Source organism: Malaclemys terrapin, chromosome 8, assembly GCF_027887155.1.
Source record: "Malaclemys terrapin pileata isolate rMalTer1 chromosome 8, rMalTer1.hap1, whole genome shotgun sequence".
NCBI classification, from domain to species: Eukaryota; Metazoa; Chordata; order Testudines; family Emydidae; genus Malaclemys; species Malaclemys terrapin.
The window spans coordinates 106265209-106282556 of NC_071512.1; the positions used below are offsets into that span (position 1 = coordinate 106265209).

At 47.3% G+C, this 17348-nt stretch overlaps 1 protein-coding gene across 6 annotated transcripts in view; it reads right to left on the minus strand.

The window, feature by feature from the left end:
• Window positions 1-17348, minus strand: part of MAST2 (microtubule associated serine/threonine kinase 2) — a 344273-nt gene that overhangs the window by 35806 nt on the left and 291119 nt on the right. For all 6 annotated transcript variants that reach the window (XM_054036560.1, XM_054036559.1, XM_054036565.1 and 3 more), the window contains 3 exons: window positions 15765-15866; window positions 4458-4590; window positions 776-837 (listed from right to left, as the gene is read on the minus strand). In XM_054036560.1, coding sequence (XP_053892535.1) covers window positions 776-837; window positions 4458-4590; window positions 15765-15866 — 297 coding nt within the window. The remainder of the gene's footprint in view (window positions 1-775; window positions 838-4457; window positions 4591-15764; window positions 15867-17348) is intronic.

Consider the following 17348-nt stretch of genomic DNA (forward strand, 5'->3'; position numbering starts at 1 on the left):
TGTGCCTACTGGTGGAAACTTAGACACCTTGAGAACTTGGACACCTGTGGGGTTAGGTGGCAGCTGAGCAGTGGTTTTAAGGATGTCAATGGCACATAAGTGGTGGATTTAGCTGCCTAAGTACCTTGCAGAATCTAGCACATAGGCACTTTTGAAAATTCCACCTCGCATCGACATGTAGTTTGCATCCCTAGGAGCCCTGGAGCTTCCCCCGTCACCTCACCCCCAAAAGTTGGTCTTTCCCTAATCGATCTTTTAAATAAACTGGCATTTTTGTTACACAATCAAAGTGAAACCTACAGATCTATGAAGCCTGGAGAGATAAATGACTACATCTACCCAACAAATCATTAGTAAATCCTTGTCTTGGGAACCTAAAGTCACTCCCCAAGATTCTTTACCTATGCCAACACATTTCTTTCCTTAGCCCCATTTTTGTTAATGGTTGTAAAAAAAAAAAAAAAAAAAAAACGTTGTCAACCTTCTTGATAATTCCGGTCCATATCCATTTGCCTCTATTAGTTGCCATTATCTTTAAATCATTACTTCTTTACAGTATTTATAGAGCTATGTCCAAGTTTCTATAAGCATGCAAGTTAGCTTTTAAAAGTATTTTTAAATCATTTACCAAATAAATGTTGTTAAAAATATTCAGTGTGTTATAATATACATTGTATTATAATCTTGTTTTCCTAACAAATCTTTTACCATTGTATTAGACTGTTTCTTTCTAGGGAAGAAATAGGTAGACAGCACAGGTATATTGCTTCTTTACCTCAACTGAATCATCTGTTTCTGGAGTGTCTGGACTGTCATAGCTATTCAGCTGGGCCATTTCTGCAAACAACAAAGAACAACTATTTATATCGGTCTCAATATATAATTAATCTGTTTCTATATGGCAAAGAAACAGCATTTTAGAAAGTATTTGTAGATGTTAGAAAAGCACATTTCTTCCTTTACTGCAAAAAATGTTATACTATTACACAATAGTCACCTCTAAAATCTTGCCAGCTGTTTTAGGTAATGCCTCATATAAAGACAACCAATTATCCTTACCTCAGTATTTTGTAGCATTCTAGATATTCCCTACAACAAGGATAAGGAATAAATGCAAATACTAAGATAATGCTATTAATATTTCTCCAGCAAAATCAGCAATTTGTTAAGGGTAAGAGGCATGCGTCCACACATTTATGTCCATGCAGGTATACTCGTCCCATTAGGGCATGGAAATTAGATTTCTAAAAATTTTCTTGTCTCTAGTTGGCCCAATTCTGCAAGGTACCAAGCACCCTCAAACAATGGGGAAGTTAGTGGGAGTTTAGCATGCTCAGCTCCTTTCAGGAGTTGCTAAGCACCTCTCAGGATCAATCCCACATCCAAAAGGCAACAGGCTAGAAGCGTATTGGTATCTAAAAGAAATCTCTAAATGGACATTTCTACAGTTCCATTTCGTAGAAAGAAAATGAGGCACCTTGACACCTTTACACAATTTTTTATAGGAAATAAGTAAATGAAAGGTTCTCTCCCTCCCTGACAGGGATCAACGGAAACGTCACTTTATATCAGATTTCAACAGATACAATTAATTAAATTGCATTCAGTAACCTCTGGTGAACATTTTGCTAAAAAGCTGTTCGTCTGATGTTGCTTGCCAACCTGTCACTCTGTAATTCTGACAAATATTGCAGAAATTAAGGTAAAACTGCTTCCACACGAGAAAAAGAAAACCAAAGTTCAACAGCTGCCAAATTCTGTGGTAACTTCCAGTCTCTGTGGCAGGTTTTATTGTTGCTGAGCCAAGCATGGAAGCAAAATTTGTGCCAATAAATATCTCAAAAGAAAAGAGATTAAACGAGATTAACAAAACACGGAGATGAAATATTTAATTGTGCAATAACCCACTGATTTCAAAGTTTAGATTTTCTGGGGCTCTGCGCCCAGGAGCATATTAGAAAGCACATGAATTTTACCATGTAGTACACGGAGGTCTAGAAGGGCTGCCAGACCTGCTCAGCCTCTTCCAGATCACCCTTGAGGAATGGGGCAGGAGGATAGATTAAGAGCATGCGCTGGACAGAGATGGCTGGTAAGGGTGCCGGGAATATCTGGATCCTATTATTTGCACCCTATTATAATGATAATCCTCAATTAGTAAGGATCCTTGATATTTAACCCAAAAAAGGTACTGCAATTTGATTGACTCTCTCAAGTTTTGACAAAACAGATCGCAAATAAATTCTCAAGATCTTTTAAAAATTTGCCAATGTTTAATATAACGTACAATATTTTTAAAGTCTGTATATGTAAAATATACTGTAAATTATCTCCCTTTACAAAAACAGGTTGCTTGAAACGCTGTCCAAGTTAACAAAAAAAATTTAAATGATTAAATGCCTTTTGGGGACCAGAAGTATAAACTTCTGCATCTAGATCCATGGTTCTCAGCTGTGGTCTGCCTGAGGCCCAATCGGCACACAGCTGCGGCCCACGTGACATCTTCAGGGTCATACAAATAGTATATATATTGTGTGGATGCGGCCCACAATGATAAATAAGTTGACTACCACTGATCTAGATGAACTCTCAGAAGTATAGACAAGGGGTCGGCAACGTTCGGCACGCGGCTCGCCAGGGTAAGTACCCTAGTGGGCCGGGCCAGTTTATTTACCTGCTGACACGGCAGGTTCGGCCGATCGCGGCCCCCACTGGCCGCGGTTCGCTGTCCCTGGCCAATGGGGGCAGCGAGAAGCCGCGGCCAGCACATGCCTCGGCCCGTGCCGCTTCCCGCCGCCCCCATTGGCCCGGGACGGCGAACCGCGGCGAGTGGGGGCCGCGATCGGCCGAACCTGCCGCGTCAGCAGGTAAATAAACTGGCTCGGCCCGCTAGGGTGCTTACCCTGGCGAGCCGCGTGCCGAATGTTGCCGACCCCTGGTATAGACTATACCTATCATATGAATTTATAATGACTGACTGACATCACATTTAGCAAATACTCATTCTAAGTATAACTATTAAAAAACCCCAAATGTCTACACTATTCATTGGAGGGTTAATAAATGCTTCATACAATATGGCAACGCTGTTGCAGTCTGTAGTGCTCTGAGTTACCCAATAAGGGAACAAAACACCTTTCCACTCTCAAACTTCCCCCATCCTCTAACCTCTCTCTCCTGTCTCTCCCACTGCATCCTGTCACCCCTGTGGTTATCACAGAGACTGTAGGTTCTCTGGGCAGGAATTGTCTGTACTTTTTTGCCCTGTATAGCAGAGAACATATTGTTAATGCTACAAAAATGATAATAGTCCTGGCCCCTCATGCAAAGCTTGAGTAAACAAATTTTGCTCCTCAGGGAACCAACACAAAAGCTAGGATAACAGACTCCTCTCCAACTCCCAAACCGGTCAGTCTGTGTCTGTTAATACAGTCTCTTCAGTGAAGCAGCATCTGCGGACTCCTGCACTACTCAGTCCAAAATGCAGGGACTGTGGCCAATTGATCCACTCAGACAATGACCCTGCAACTCCCCTGCACCTATACACAGACTCTATGGCTTTGCAGCATTCATGGTAGGGGGCTTTGGAATGGCCCTCATGAGGTCCCTCTGTGTAGTGGACCTGTGCTGACTGTGCTGCAAAATGGGCCTTTTTATGGCTACTCCACACCTCAGTGATTTCACCACAGAGTGCTTAAAACAGATTAATCCAGAAATATGACTGTTCCATGGAGCAGGCAAGAGCATTAAGTGCAGCAAAGGAGAATTCTGCTATCTGTACAGTGGGTTTTACTCATAACAGGGCTTGTCACTGCACACACCCACTAATCTCATGGAGAATACTGCAGAAAGTCAGGAAACATTCCAAAGAACCAGATTCCAACTTTCTGAGCAAATGCAACAGTAAAAATAAAACAAACAGATTGTCTGAGTTGGCAGAGAAGTAGTAAAATATAACAATATTCAAAGGACAATGTCATTGTAAAATCCAAAAATCAGATTCAGTTGTTTTTTTTTTTTTATAAAGGCTAACAAAACCTAATAGGAATTCAATTTAAAGTATTGTTCTTGAAATTTCAATGAAAATTTTGATCTTAAACATTCCTGTATTGTGCAGGAAACCTCAACAACGGAGCATTTGGCAGTGCCTTTGAATCACCAAGTGGACCTGCTATAAACAGCAGATTACAAACAAAAACAAAACTGAGCAGTCTAGTTTCACTGTCAAACACCAGAGCATAAATGGTTAAAAAATTACACAGAGAGTAACAGGTAATTAGAGGGGAAAGGACAGTTTACATTTTGAGAACAGCAATAGAGGACGAGGAAAAAAAAGAGGCATGTGAATTAAAGGGAAAAAAATTCTCATTCAATAGAGCAACGACCAGTGAAGATGGCTCATATTTCATATTCGGAAAGGCTTTTAGCCCAAAGGATGCAAAGTAAGAAGTTCTCACCCTCCAGGGGATCCCGGGTAAGGCCCAGCTGGCTAATAATGTAACGAGGAATGTCGCATTTAATTCCTTGCCCTTCCTTGGCATGACCTTCGGCAGCTTCTAACAGATGGTAGAACTCTTCGGGATCAAACTCCTAGAGGAAGAAAAGAAAGAGTAAGACCAGAGATCTGAGTGATTTGATTCCAAAATTAAAAGAGAATTTGTTGTTGTTTTAATGCCCACAGAGGAGGAGGGGAAAAGCATGGTTATTGTTAAGCTTTAACATCTAGCCTGCTCAAATATATCCAAAACTGACTCCAAGGCCGAATAATGCTGCAAAACACCTAGTCACAAGTATATCGACATGATGCACACAGCCTCCTGCTCTAGAAAAATGTAAACCATTAGATGTATTCAGAGACTGTGCTGGATGTCTATATCCTTGGATCAACTGGCCTTGCCAATGAACAGAGACAACAGGGATGGTAAGAAAACATTTTATAAAACAAAAGTTGGCAGTAGGGGATTTATGCAGTAGGTCGTGATAGCTCAAATATTTAGCTTGCCCCAAGTTCTTATGCTGTTACAATCCATGATGTACACTATAGAAACAGAAGTTTTGAGGTGAGAACCTATGTGAAGTTTTATGCCATCTCAGCATGGTAGAAAGATGAATTAAGCCACTCAACAGCAAGCTCCCATCAAACTTAATTAGCTGAGCAAAACATTCTATAAAGGCAGTAATCTTGCTTCAAACCATGTTGCATGCATGCAGTTACGAATTTCAGTATCACAGAAGATTTAATTTCTGTTTGTCAAACTGCTCTAAACTATTAACCTGTCAGCGGTGACTAGGATCACTTGATAGGTCAGGCAGGATGCACATGCTTCAGCTAAAACAGTGTTGCTAAAGTACCTTTAACTCTGATCTGCAAACCTTGTTGTTTACCAGTGCTGGACTCCTGTGCAGAGACTACCAAATTATTTTGAACTGAGTAATAGTTTTGTACAGTGGATCAGTGACTGACATCAAACAGCACAATTTACCTGAAAGAGTGGTTAGCAAGAAAGGAGATGACCAAAAAAAAAAAAAAAATCAAAAACCCAAAAATAAATACAATCATAACAATCAAGAGAGGAGAGAAAGTAGAGGAGGAAAAGGGTACTTTTAAAATTGTTAGCACGTTGGAGCAAAGACCACTTTGTTGTATAATCCATTTGGTGATGAGCTCAAAATCAGCACTAAGCAAATAATAGGCAATATTGCCAAAGGCAGCAATGAGTGAAGGAGATGAGAAGTGCCTCTGACTTGGCTAGGAAGAAGTCATTAGTGATCTTAGTAAGAGCAGCAGACAGGAACTAGATCAGAGGGAGAGTTGGTGGAAACAAAGTCTACGAACTGTGAGGCTCAGACACAGGCAAGTAGTAGGAAAAGGCTAGTGGGGCAGGTGGAGTGGGCAGTAGGGAAGGATTTTTTTTCAAGTTAAGACTGACTTACTGGGGGAGAGAAAGCAGCCAGTGGATAGATAATAGTTAAAGATAACAGACAAGGAAAGGATGGAAGAAGGAACGGGGAAGAGAGGTGGAATCAATAGAGCTGTACTAATCTTTTTAGTAGAAAATACTTTTAAGAGAGCCTCTAAATGTAGTTTTACATAACCGAATGGAATAGCCTCCTGCAGCAGTGTTCCAGTCTGCAATATAATACCACTGTCAAAAACCACTGTTAAATTGCACATTTTCCCCAAGAGACGGTCTCATTGGTAAATAACACACATTTGAAAAATGTGTCTACTTAACGTATTCACCTGAGAGCCCGAATTGCTGCCTTCAAAGCCCAAATGCTCAGCCCTTAATAAACATTTTACAATCTGGTAGGTAAGACTTAAACATTAAAAAACCAAAATTGTATAAAACAATTAAAACCCTTTATGCCCATTACTCCAATTTCCTCACCTGACCTACATGCTCAGTCATTTCATTTTGTATTGAAGAAGCAGGAGTCATACGAGTGGCTGGATATAGCATTTGTTTCATATGAAACAATTTTAGTACATTTTGTATAATTTAACAGCACATCTGGTCTGATGAAAGCACAGCAAAATTAAAGGTTAAGTTATAAAAATGGGTGAATTCACATGCTCCGAAGTGTAAGAGAAAACTGACAGCCAAACTATTACAATGGAAAGCTGTCTATTAGGATCCTCTTGCTCCCATATGCAGGATCAGATGGAACGCTAACACTGATGGCACTATGGTCAGTAGAATAAGATAAATCACTTTTTTTAAATGGTTAGGCAGATAGAGTGCTTTAAAACACACAGAGAATACTAAAATAGTGAACTGTACAGTATTTATATACTTTGGGGTCTTGCCACTTTGTTTTCAGGGCTGTCACTACAAGCTTTGGAGTTCATTACTCAAATCTCAGAGACTCTATTGCCTCCACCTGCTCCCACGCTGGTCTCAGAAGGACAGGTGCGGCAGCTAGCACAGGAACCTCTTGATACATTAATTTGCAGCTAATGGCACGTATGATTTAGGAAGTGCTTCCAAGAGGAATACCACACTATAGAGATGGCATTAAACTTTGGCAAATGCTCTCTTACCCTTCTAAGGTGATGTGTGCTATTCTAGTGACACATGTATCAATTTCAGTATTAAGCAAAGTAAGCACCACGAGATTCATAGCAATCTATTTCAGTTTAGTTTTGCTTTTTCAATCCCAATTTCAACTTGTGGGGAAGATTTTCAAGTAAATTGTTAAAATTAATGAGTCACTCAATACGGCAAAATCCCCATGACCGCTTTGAAAATTCACTGAGAGTTGAAAGACTCAATGCAGTAAATAACTGCCTTATACTCTCAATTTTATTATTCAAGAAAACTCAGCTAGATTAAAATACAAACATATATTTTGTTGTCAATTTTCCTCCTTGCAAAAAAAAAAAAACAAAAAAACCCACAAAGTCTTGTTGCACTGAGCTGTTCATCTTATGAAAAAAGCTTCACACAGCTAGTTTGTCTTCCAACAGCTCACATGCTGAAACTCACTCCTTGTTGGTATCAAGTATCAGAGGGGTAGCTGTGTTAGTATGAATCTGTAAAAAGCAACAGAGGGTCCTGTGCTTTACTTGCATCTGAAGAAGTGAGGTTCTTACCCACGAAAGCTTATGCTCCCAATACTTCTGTTAGTCTTAAAGGTGCCAGAGGACCCTCTGTTCCTTGTTGGTACAATCTCATATTAACTTCTGAAAGTTTGCTTCTTACATGAGCTGTGCCACTGCCTATCTCTAAGCAGGATCATACCAAAAGTGATCTAGCTGCAATAATGCCTGAAAAAGAGACAGCTTTACTCAGCTTGATAGGTTCCAAGGCCAGAAGGGCCCATTAGAGCAGGGGTGGCCAACCTGAGCCTGAGAAGGAGCCAGAATTTACCAATGTACATTGCCAAAGAGCCACAGTTATACATCAGCAGCCCCCCATCAGCTCCCCGCTGCTTCCAGTGCCTCCTGCCCACTGGCAGCCCCACCAATCAGCACTTCCCGATCAGCTGTTTCATGCCATGGATGAGACTCAGGGGGAGGAGCAAAGGCATAGCAGGCTCAGGGGAGGGGGCGGGAAGGGGTGGAGTGGGGGCAGGGCCTGTGGCAGAGCCAGGGGCTGAGCAGTGAGCACCCCCCGGCACATTGGAAAGTTGGCGCCTGTAACTCCAGCCCGGAGTCGGTGCCTGTACAAGGAGCCGCATATTAACTTCTGAAGAGCTGCATGTGGCTCCGGAGCCGTAGGTTGGCCACCCCGGCATTAGAGGATAGAACAGTTACTTACCTTCTGTAACTGTTGTTCTTCGAGATGTGTTGTTCACGTCCATTACACATTAGGTGTGCGCGCGCCGCGTGCACGGACGTCGGAAACTTTTTCCCTTAGCGGCTCCCGTCGGGCCGGCGGGGCCCCCACCTTCCCGCCAGAGCGGCGCCCCGCTCCAGGGTATATATATCCCTGCTGACCCAACCCCTCCGGTTCCTTCTTGCCGGAGACTCCGACAGAGGGGAAGGAGGGTGGGAAGTGTAATGGACGTGAACAACACATCTCGAAGAACAACAGTTACAGAAGGTAAGTAACCTTTCTTCTTCGAGTGATTGTTCACGTCCATTACACATTAGGTGATTCCCAAGCTTACCATTGGAGGTGGGTAGGAGTCAAGGTACAACTGACTGTAACACAGCCCGGCCGACCATCGCGTCCTCTCTGGTCTGATGATGGATCGCGTAATGGGCTGTGAACGTGTGTATGGACGACCAGGTGGCTGCCTTACAGATCTCCTGGATCGGGACCTGCGCCAAGTAGGCCATTGAGGACGCTTGGGCTCTAGTCGAATGGGCCCGGATCTCCGGGGCCGGAACATTGGCGAGCTCATAACAAGTGTGTATACAATGCACAATCCATGCCGACAAGCGCTGTGTCGAGATAGGCAAGCCTTTCATACGTTCCGCAATCGCAATGAACAGCTGGGGTGTTCTGCGGAACGACCTGGTCCGCTCCAGGTAAAATGCCAACGCCCTTCGGACATCCAGGGTATGTAGGCTGCGGTGGTGAGGATCCGTATGGGGTTTTGGAAAAAACACCGGTAGGCAAATGTCTTGCCCCATGTGAAACTGTGACACCACCTTTGGGAGGAATTTGGGGTGCGGCCTAAGTTGCACCTTATCTTTATGGAACACCATATAGGGTGGTTCCGACGAGAGGGCCCTCAATTCCGATACCCTTCTGGCCGACGTGATGGCCACGAGAAACGCCACCTTCCACGAGAGGTGCGTGAGGGAGCAAGTGGCCAGGGGCTCAAAGGGAGGACTCATGAGTCTATTTAGGACTAGGTTCAGAGACCACGTCGGAACCGGCGGGCGTGAGTAGGGAAACACCCTTTCCAGCCCCTTGAGGAATCGGGCCACTGTGGGGTTGGAGAATACTGACACTCCCAACTCTCCCGGATGGAAAGCCGAAATAGCGGCTAAGTGAACTCTAATTGAGGCGGGCGCAAGCCCTTGATTCTTGAGGTGCAGTAAATAGTCCAAGATGGACGGAACCGAGCCCTGTAAAGGCTGTATGCGTTGAGGCTCACACCAGTGGGAGAACCTTTTCCACTTCGCCAGGTATGTTGCCCTTGTAGAGGGCTTCCTACTATTAAGGAGGATTTGCTGAACCTGGTGAGAGCACCTGTGTTCTGCATCGTTCAGCCAGAGAGATACCATGCCGTGAGATGAAGCGAAGACAGGTTCGGGTGGAGTAGGCGACCTTTGTCTTGCGTGACTAGGTCGCGATGGAGGGGAAGGGTGATTGGATCGGCTACGGACAGTTCCAGCAGGGACGTGAACCAATGCTGGCGAGGCCAGGCCGGGGCAATAAGTATGATCGTTGCCCTGTCCCTGCGGGTCTTGAGAAGAACCTTGTGTATAAGTGGAAATGGAGGGAAGGCATATTTTAGGCTCCCTCCCCATGGGATCATGAAAGCATCCGCTAATGATCCCGGGCTGAGGTTCTGGAACGAGCAGAACTGAGGGCATTGGCTGTTGCCCCTGGTGGCGAATAGATCCACCTGGGGAAACCCCCACCTCCGGAAGATCGAATGCAGGACATCTCCTCTCAGTGTCCATTCGTGCATTCGATAGGATCGGCTGAGGCGGTCTGCTAAGCCGTTCTGAATTCCCGGAAGATACGTCGCGATGAGGTGTATCGCATGGGCTATACAGAAGTTCCATAATTGGAGTGCCTCGTGACAGAGGGGAGAAGACCGGGACCCGCCCTGCTTGTTTATATAGAACATGGCGGTAGTGTTGTCCGTCAGGACTGCCACGCTGTGACCTTTTAGGAAGGCGTGGAAGGTCTGGCAGGCGAGGCGAACCGCTCTTAGCTCCTTCAGATTGATGTGAAGCAGCTTGTCCTCTCCGGACCACAGCCCTTGGGTCCGCAGTTCCCCCAGGTGCGCCCCCCAGCCCATGTCTGATGCATCTGTCACTAACGTCAGAGTGGGTTGTGGGGCAGCAAAGGGGATCCCTTCGCATACCTGCTGGCGATCGAGCCACCAGCGTAGCGAGCTGAGCACCTGGTTCGGGATCGTGACTACTTGATCCAATGGGTCTCTGTTGGGGCAATGCGTGTGGGCGAACCACAACTGTAAAGGCCGGAGTCTCAGCCGGGCATGTCTGACCACGTGCGTGCAAGCTGCCATATGCCCCAGAAGCTGCATGCAACACCTTGCCGTTGTCGTGGGAAATTTTTGGACCAAGCTTACGGCCCCGTGAATTGACATGAACCGTGCCTCTGGTAAACTCGCTCGCGCGGTTACTGAGTCCAGGGTAGCACCTATGAAGTCCAGCCTCTGTGTGGGGACTAACGTGGATTTCGGCACGTTGACCCGGAGGCCGAGCTTGTCGAACGTCTGCAAGGCCAGCGTCACGTGAGATCGGACCTCGGCCTCCGACCTGCCCGCGAGTAGCCAATCGTCCAGGTATGGGAACACACGCACCCTTCTTTTTCGAAGGAAGGCTGCTACCACAGACATGCACTTCGTAAACACCCGTGGAGCTGACGCCAGGCCGAAGGGCAGGACAGTAAATTGGAAATGGCGCTGGCCGACGACGAAGCGCAGAAAACGCCTGTGGGCCGGATTGATTGCGATGTGAAAATAGGCATCTTTCATATCGAGGGCAGCATACCAATCCCCCGGATCCAGGGATGGGATAATAGTTCCAAGGGAGACCATACGGAAGCGCGCTTTGATCAGAAACCTGTTTAGATCGCGCAGGTCCAAGATAGGACGGAGGCCCCCTTTCGCCTTGGGGATCAGGAAGTATCTGGAATAGAATCCTTTTCCCCTTAGGTCCAGAGGGACCTCTTCTACTGCTCCTGCAGCGAGAAGGGTCTGTACCTCCTGTATGAGGAGTTGCTCGTGAGAAGGGTCCCTGAAGAGGGACGGGGAAGGGGGATGGCAGGGAGGGGGTGAGGAAAACTGGAGGGTATAGCCCGCCTTCACTGTGCGCAGGACCCAGCGGTCCGATGTTATGCGCGACCAGGCCCGGTAGAATTGGGACAGACGGTCCTTGAAACCCAAAGGAGGATCCGGTATATGAAGTGGTACGCTGTGCTCGGGCGTAGCTTCAAAAGCCTGGTTTATTTCCCAGCTGCGGCTTGCCCTGGCCGTGATTTTGGCCCTGGTTAGGCGTAATGTTACGTCTCCGCCTGTTATCCCTGCCTCGACGGCGGTAAGGCTCGTGTCGGGGCCGAGGGTGGTAATGCCTTTGCGGCGGCTGGGGTTTGAAGGGCTTACGCTGCGTTACCGGCGTGTGCATACCCAACGACTTAAGGGTCGCTCGTGAGTCCTTAAGGCTATGTAGCCTGGCGTCCGTCTGGTCGGAAAACAAGCCCGAACCTTCAAACGGGAGGTCCTGCAGCGTGGTCTGCACCTCCGGCGGGAGACCTGAAGCCTGCAACCACGCCGAACGCCTCATCACGACTCCCGACGCGATTGTTCTAGCCGCAGCGTCGGCTGAGTCCAGTGCGGCCTGTAAAGAGGTCTTGGCCACTGCCATTCCCTCGTCCACCAGGGCCGTGAACTCCGGATGCGCGTCAGGTGGGAGGGAGTCCTTGAACTTGGCGACTGATGCCCAAGAGTTAAAATTGTGCCTGTTTAGAATCGCCTGCTGATTGGCGATCCTCAGTTGCAGGCCCCCCGATGAATAGACTTTCCTCCCGAATAGGTCCAATCTCTTAGCTTCCTTGCCCTTGGGGGCAGGAGCTTGCTGGCCATGTCGCTCCCTTTCGTTGACCGCCGAGACCACCAGCGAACAGGGGGACGGATGTAGAAAGAGGAAGTCAAACCCTCTAGATGGGGCGAAGTATTTCCTCTCCACTCCCTTTGCAGTTGGCGCACTGGAGGCCGGTGTTTGCCACACCGTCTTATAGTTGGACTGTACTGTCCGTATAATCGGGAGAGCGACTCTGGAGGGGCCCTCTGGGCTCAGGATATCGACCATGGGGTCGTCCTGCTCTATGGTCTCCTCCGCTTGCAAGCCCAGATTGAGGGCTACCCGGCGAAGCAGGTCTTGGTGTGCCCGATGGTCAATCGGGGGAGGGCCGGACACCAGTGTGCCCGCTACCGCCTCATCTGGCGAGGAGGAAGAGGTCGGGGCCTTCTGCCCATCCTCATTGTCCTGCAATCCGGCATCAGCCAATTGCTCCTCTGCGGCCTGACCCGCCACGTGGGATTGGGACGGTACCGTACTCGGTGCCGAGTCCACTCCTTCCCGCTCCGGTGGTCTAGAGACCGTTGCCTCCCTATACGATGGCGGACGGTGCCGCGGGGAGCGGGATCGGTACCGGGATGGCCCGGATCTCAAGGCTCCCGATGGGGGCTCTTGTTGGCGGTAGGCCCAGGGTGTCCAGAGTGGCCATTGGCTCGGCTGGCCCCATTGTGACTGTCCGTAGTCCCTGCTGGCTTGTGACCTACGGGCATAGCCGCCGTATCGGTCTGAGTCAGTCCCCGAGACCACGGACGGTGACCTGGAAGGCCACGGTGGGGCCGTGGGACAGTGCCGGTCCGGTCTTGGGGAGTAGCGCCTCCGCGACCAGGACCTGGAATGGCGCCTCGTCGACCTGGACCTGGAACGGTACCGGTGATCGCGGGACCGGGAACGGCTACGGTTGGTCGGCCTCGGGTAACGAGCCGCCGATGCTTCGCGGTGCCGACTCGTGCTTGGTTGCTGAGTCGGTGCCGGCCGTTTGTTGAAGCCCGACTGCTGCGGTGCTTCTTGCGCCGAGGGCAACCGGGAGTCCACCGAGGCGGAGCTCGACCGGGACCGGTCCCTGGAACGGTGCCGAGACGGCGACCGTGGTGGGCGCACCATCGCTGGCTTGCCTCTGCGCGGCAGCATAGGCGGGGCGCCTTCAGCGCGTGCCTGGGCCTCGACGGACAAGGCAATGAGGTCCTTAGCTGCCTCAAACGTGTCCGGAGTGGAGGGCTGTTCCACCAGTTCCTCCAGCCCTGCATCCTCGCTTGACGCGCTCATCCCGGGACTCGACGGGCCCTTCGGCGCCGGAGCCACTACCGGGGTCCGTGATGAGGCCGTGTCGGCCTTAGGGGCACTCGAGGTCTTTACCGGTGCCGCCTTCTTGTGCGGGGAGCGACCTCGGGCCTTAGGTTGGCCCTTCACTTTTGCCGGCGAAGACGATCGGCGTCATGCACTTCCCCGTTGGGTCGGTGCCGCGGTCTTCGAGTGACCCGCCGGCGCCGGTTCCCGCACCGAAGCCGGGGCGCTCCGCACGGAGGCAGACGGTGCCGTCGAAGTGGAGGGCTGTAACGCCGTCTCCATGAGCAGCTGCTTAAGGCGAAAGTCCCTCTCTTTTTTAGTTCTGGGCTTAAAGGCCTTGCAGATTTTGCAGCGCTCCTTCTGGTGAGCCTCCCCCAGGCAACGAAGACACGAAGCGTGGGGGTCGCTCAATGGCATAGGCCTGCAGCACGTGGCACAGGCCTTAAAACCCTGGGCGTGTGGCATACCCCACCGCCCGGGGCCGGGGCCGGGGCTGAACAAACAACCCCAGCAGGAACTTTAAGTACTCTAATGAGCCGTTAACTACTGGTTAAACACTACACAACTAACTGATAACTGCTAGATAACTCTAATGTGCTAAGGGACACTCTCAGACGAGAGACAGAGTTGTTCCAACACCGCCACGGACGGTAAGAAGGAACTGGAGGGGTCGGGTCGGCAGGGATATATATACCCTGGAGCGGGGCGCCGCTCTGGCGGGAAGGTGGGGGCCCCGCCGGCCCGACGGGAGCCGCTAAGGGAAAAAGTTTCAGACGTCCGTGCACGCGGCGCGCGCACACCTAATGTGTAATGGACGTGAACAATCACTCGAAGAAGAACTAATCTGACCTCCTGTGTAACACGGAGCCAGATAATTTCATCCAGTGACTAGCCCTGTATTGAGCCCAATAACATGTTTCACTAAAGCATCTCTTCCAGAAAGGCATCCAAGTCTGGATTTGAACTGAGATGGAGAATCTACCACTTCCGGTAGTTTGTTCCAACTGTTAATCATCCTCACTGTTAAATATATATGCTTTATTTCTCATTTGACTATTTTGGCTTCAACTCCACTGATTTTTGTTCTCCATTTCTCTGCTAGATTAAAGAGCCTTTAAATTTCTTGTATTTTCTCTCCACAGAGGTACCCATATACCACAATAAAATCACCTCTTGATCTTTTTGATAAACTAAACAGATTGAGCTCCTTAAGTCAGTCATTGAAAGGCATTTTCGCCAGCCCCTGAATCATTTTGGGGCTCTTGTCTGCACTCTCTCCAATTTTTCAGCATCTCTTTGTTTGATGTTTGAACACAGTATTGTATTCCAATACCAATCTCACTCAATGCCAGCTACAGAAATAAAATCACCTCCCCACTCCCCTTTTTGTACATCCAAGGATCATATTAGCCCCTTTCCCCACAATATTACACTGGTAGCTCACGTTCAGCTGTCTGTCCACTATGATCCCGAAATCCTTTTCAGAGTCACTGCTTTTCAAGACACTGAGTCCCCATTCTGCAGGTACGGCCCGCATTCTTTGTTCCTACTGTCCAGAGCTAAGTGTAAAACTATGTCCTCTTACTAGTCTGAGTGGGTAGTTTAGAAAGAAATGTATGACTTGCTCTTCAATATATTCAGGCTGTTCTGTACAGAATTTAATCTTGCTTACAGACTCCCTTGGATTGTCCCCACCTGCACACGTCTAGTTCCACACTCAGAGAACGTGACAATTTTTTAAAAAATTCAGAGTACGTCTACACAGCAAAGAAAAACCCACGTCGGCCTGTGCCAGTTGAAGTGGGCTCACAGGGCTGTTTCACTGCTGTGTAGACTTCTGGGTTTGGGCTCTTGAGCCCTGAGGGGGAAAGGATCCCAGAGTTCGGGCTCCAGCCCAAGCCCGGAAGTCCACACAACAATGAAACTGTCCTGCAGCCCGAGCCCGAGTCAGCTGGCAGGGGCCAGTCACAGGTTTTCCTTTGCTGTGTAGACATACCCTCAGAGTCCAATTCTCATTTGCACTAAGGATCCTTTAAGTAGGCTAGCTCCTTTAAGCTGCTCTGGCAATTTATACCCACTTTATGGGCTCTATACGTCCAGAGAGGCCCTATGTGTCCTTATTTTGGATTTGGACCTATTTTTTCAAAAACGTATTTTCCCTGTAAGAATTGGTTCTTCCTCCTGTCTTGTGTACCCAATCAGGCACTTCAAATCAGATACACTTTCTTCTGAGGATTGTGCTTACCAGGCACTCAAGCAGTCGAGCCGGTCGTGCAATGATGATCATCAGCTTTTTCACAAGCTGGGTAACAAAAGCCACCTCTGAGCTCTCTGATCGCTCGTGGGCCTGCGGAGAGCAAAACATCACGTTATTGTTCAAACAGTGACTCATCAAACACTAAATCTAGAGCAATCAGCTTGGTAACCATAATTCAGCAGTGAAGGCATGACCGAGTCAGGCTAAGCAATTAACAAAGCTCATTCTGTGTTGCCAAATCATATACAGCTTTTCCAGTATAACTGATTCCCTTTTTCAGGCAATGAATATGCTAGAGGCCCTTTTTGTTAGGAGTTACCTGAAAATCTCCCTTAGCCATGGTGGCTTTTTAATTTAAACGAAGATTTCTAGTCTATTAGATGTTATCACTGGAACGGTTTTCCTTTCCAGGGTGCTGAATTCTAGAGAATGATGTAAAGTTTTAAAGTTTACTTCTACAGTTTTGCATGCATTTCTTACTTATTACCATGGAAGATCTTAACGTGCATTTCTCTTCCAATTTCATTCTTCTTATTCTGCCAATCAAATTGTTAATACCTGATGTACAGTGCACAGAAGAAGAACACAAACTACATAGAAAATACTTTTGCTGTTGACAGATTTTATTCCTTTAGGACAATAGGTTTTTGCCATTTCACTATAAACTCAATGCTTAGTTTCATCGAGGTTTCCCTTTTCTTTTTATAAGAAAGAAAGCAACTAAACTAATGCCTGGAAAATATGAAGACAGATTCTGGGAGGTACAAAAAGACCATTTCCCTTCTTGCTTGCTCTGTGCTAGATTGGCTACAGCACAAGATCCAAAGCACATGTAAATAATACTTCACGATGCAGGTTGATAAGGGACTGTCAGCCTCCAGTTCTCTAAAGGTATTCAGAATAAACTGACAAAGTACCCCTAAGATCTTTCAGAGTAGCAGCCGTGTTAGTCTGTATCCGCAAAAAGAAGAACAGGAGTACTTGTGGCACCTTAGAGACTAACAAATTTATTAGAGCATAAGCTTTCGTGGACTACAGCCCACTTCTCATATGCATCCGAAGAAGTGGGCTGTAGTCCACGAAAGCTTATGCTCTAATAAATTTGTTAGTCTCTAAGGTGCCACAAGTACTCCTGTTCTTCTTTTTCCCTAAGATCTTGTAGACTATACGTTCTGCTTTAGCCCAGCCACAGAAACAGAGTCCTGAACTCGCTGGGTGACAAACATTACCTCTGTGCTTTCAGTTGCCTGCAGGCATGATATTTTATCAACAAGGATTCAGGTGGCAAGAAACAGAGGTTCATTTAATAGTGCTCATTAAAACAAAACAAAAAAATCCATACACGTTTGAGAAAACAGACAGCGTTGATAGCCACTAAGGAAGGGTTTAGGGAAGCCTGGATTCTGAACTGGAAAATCATAAAGTACAATTTTAAAAAGGTATGTTCTCATCATTTCTTACTAAAGCTTTTTCCTTTGGAAAATAAGCTATTGCTTTACCTGGAATAGTTTATTGTTGTTTAACAGGTCATGTAATAATACAGCATTAGAATTTTAACCTAAAACAAAAGGA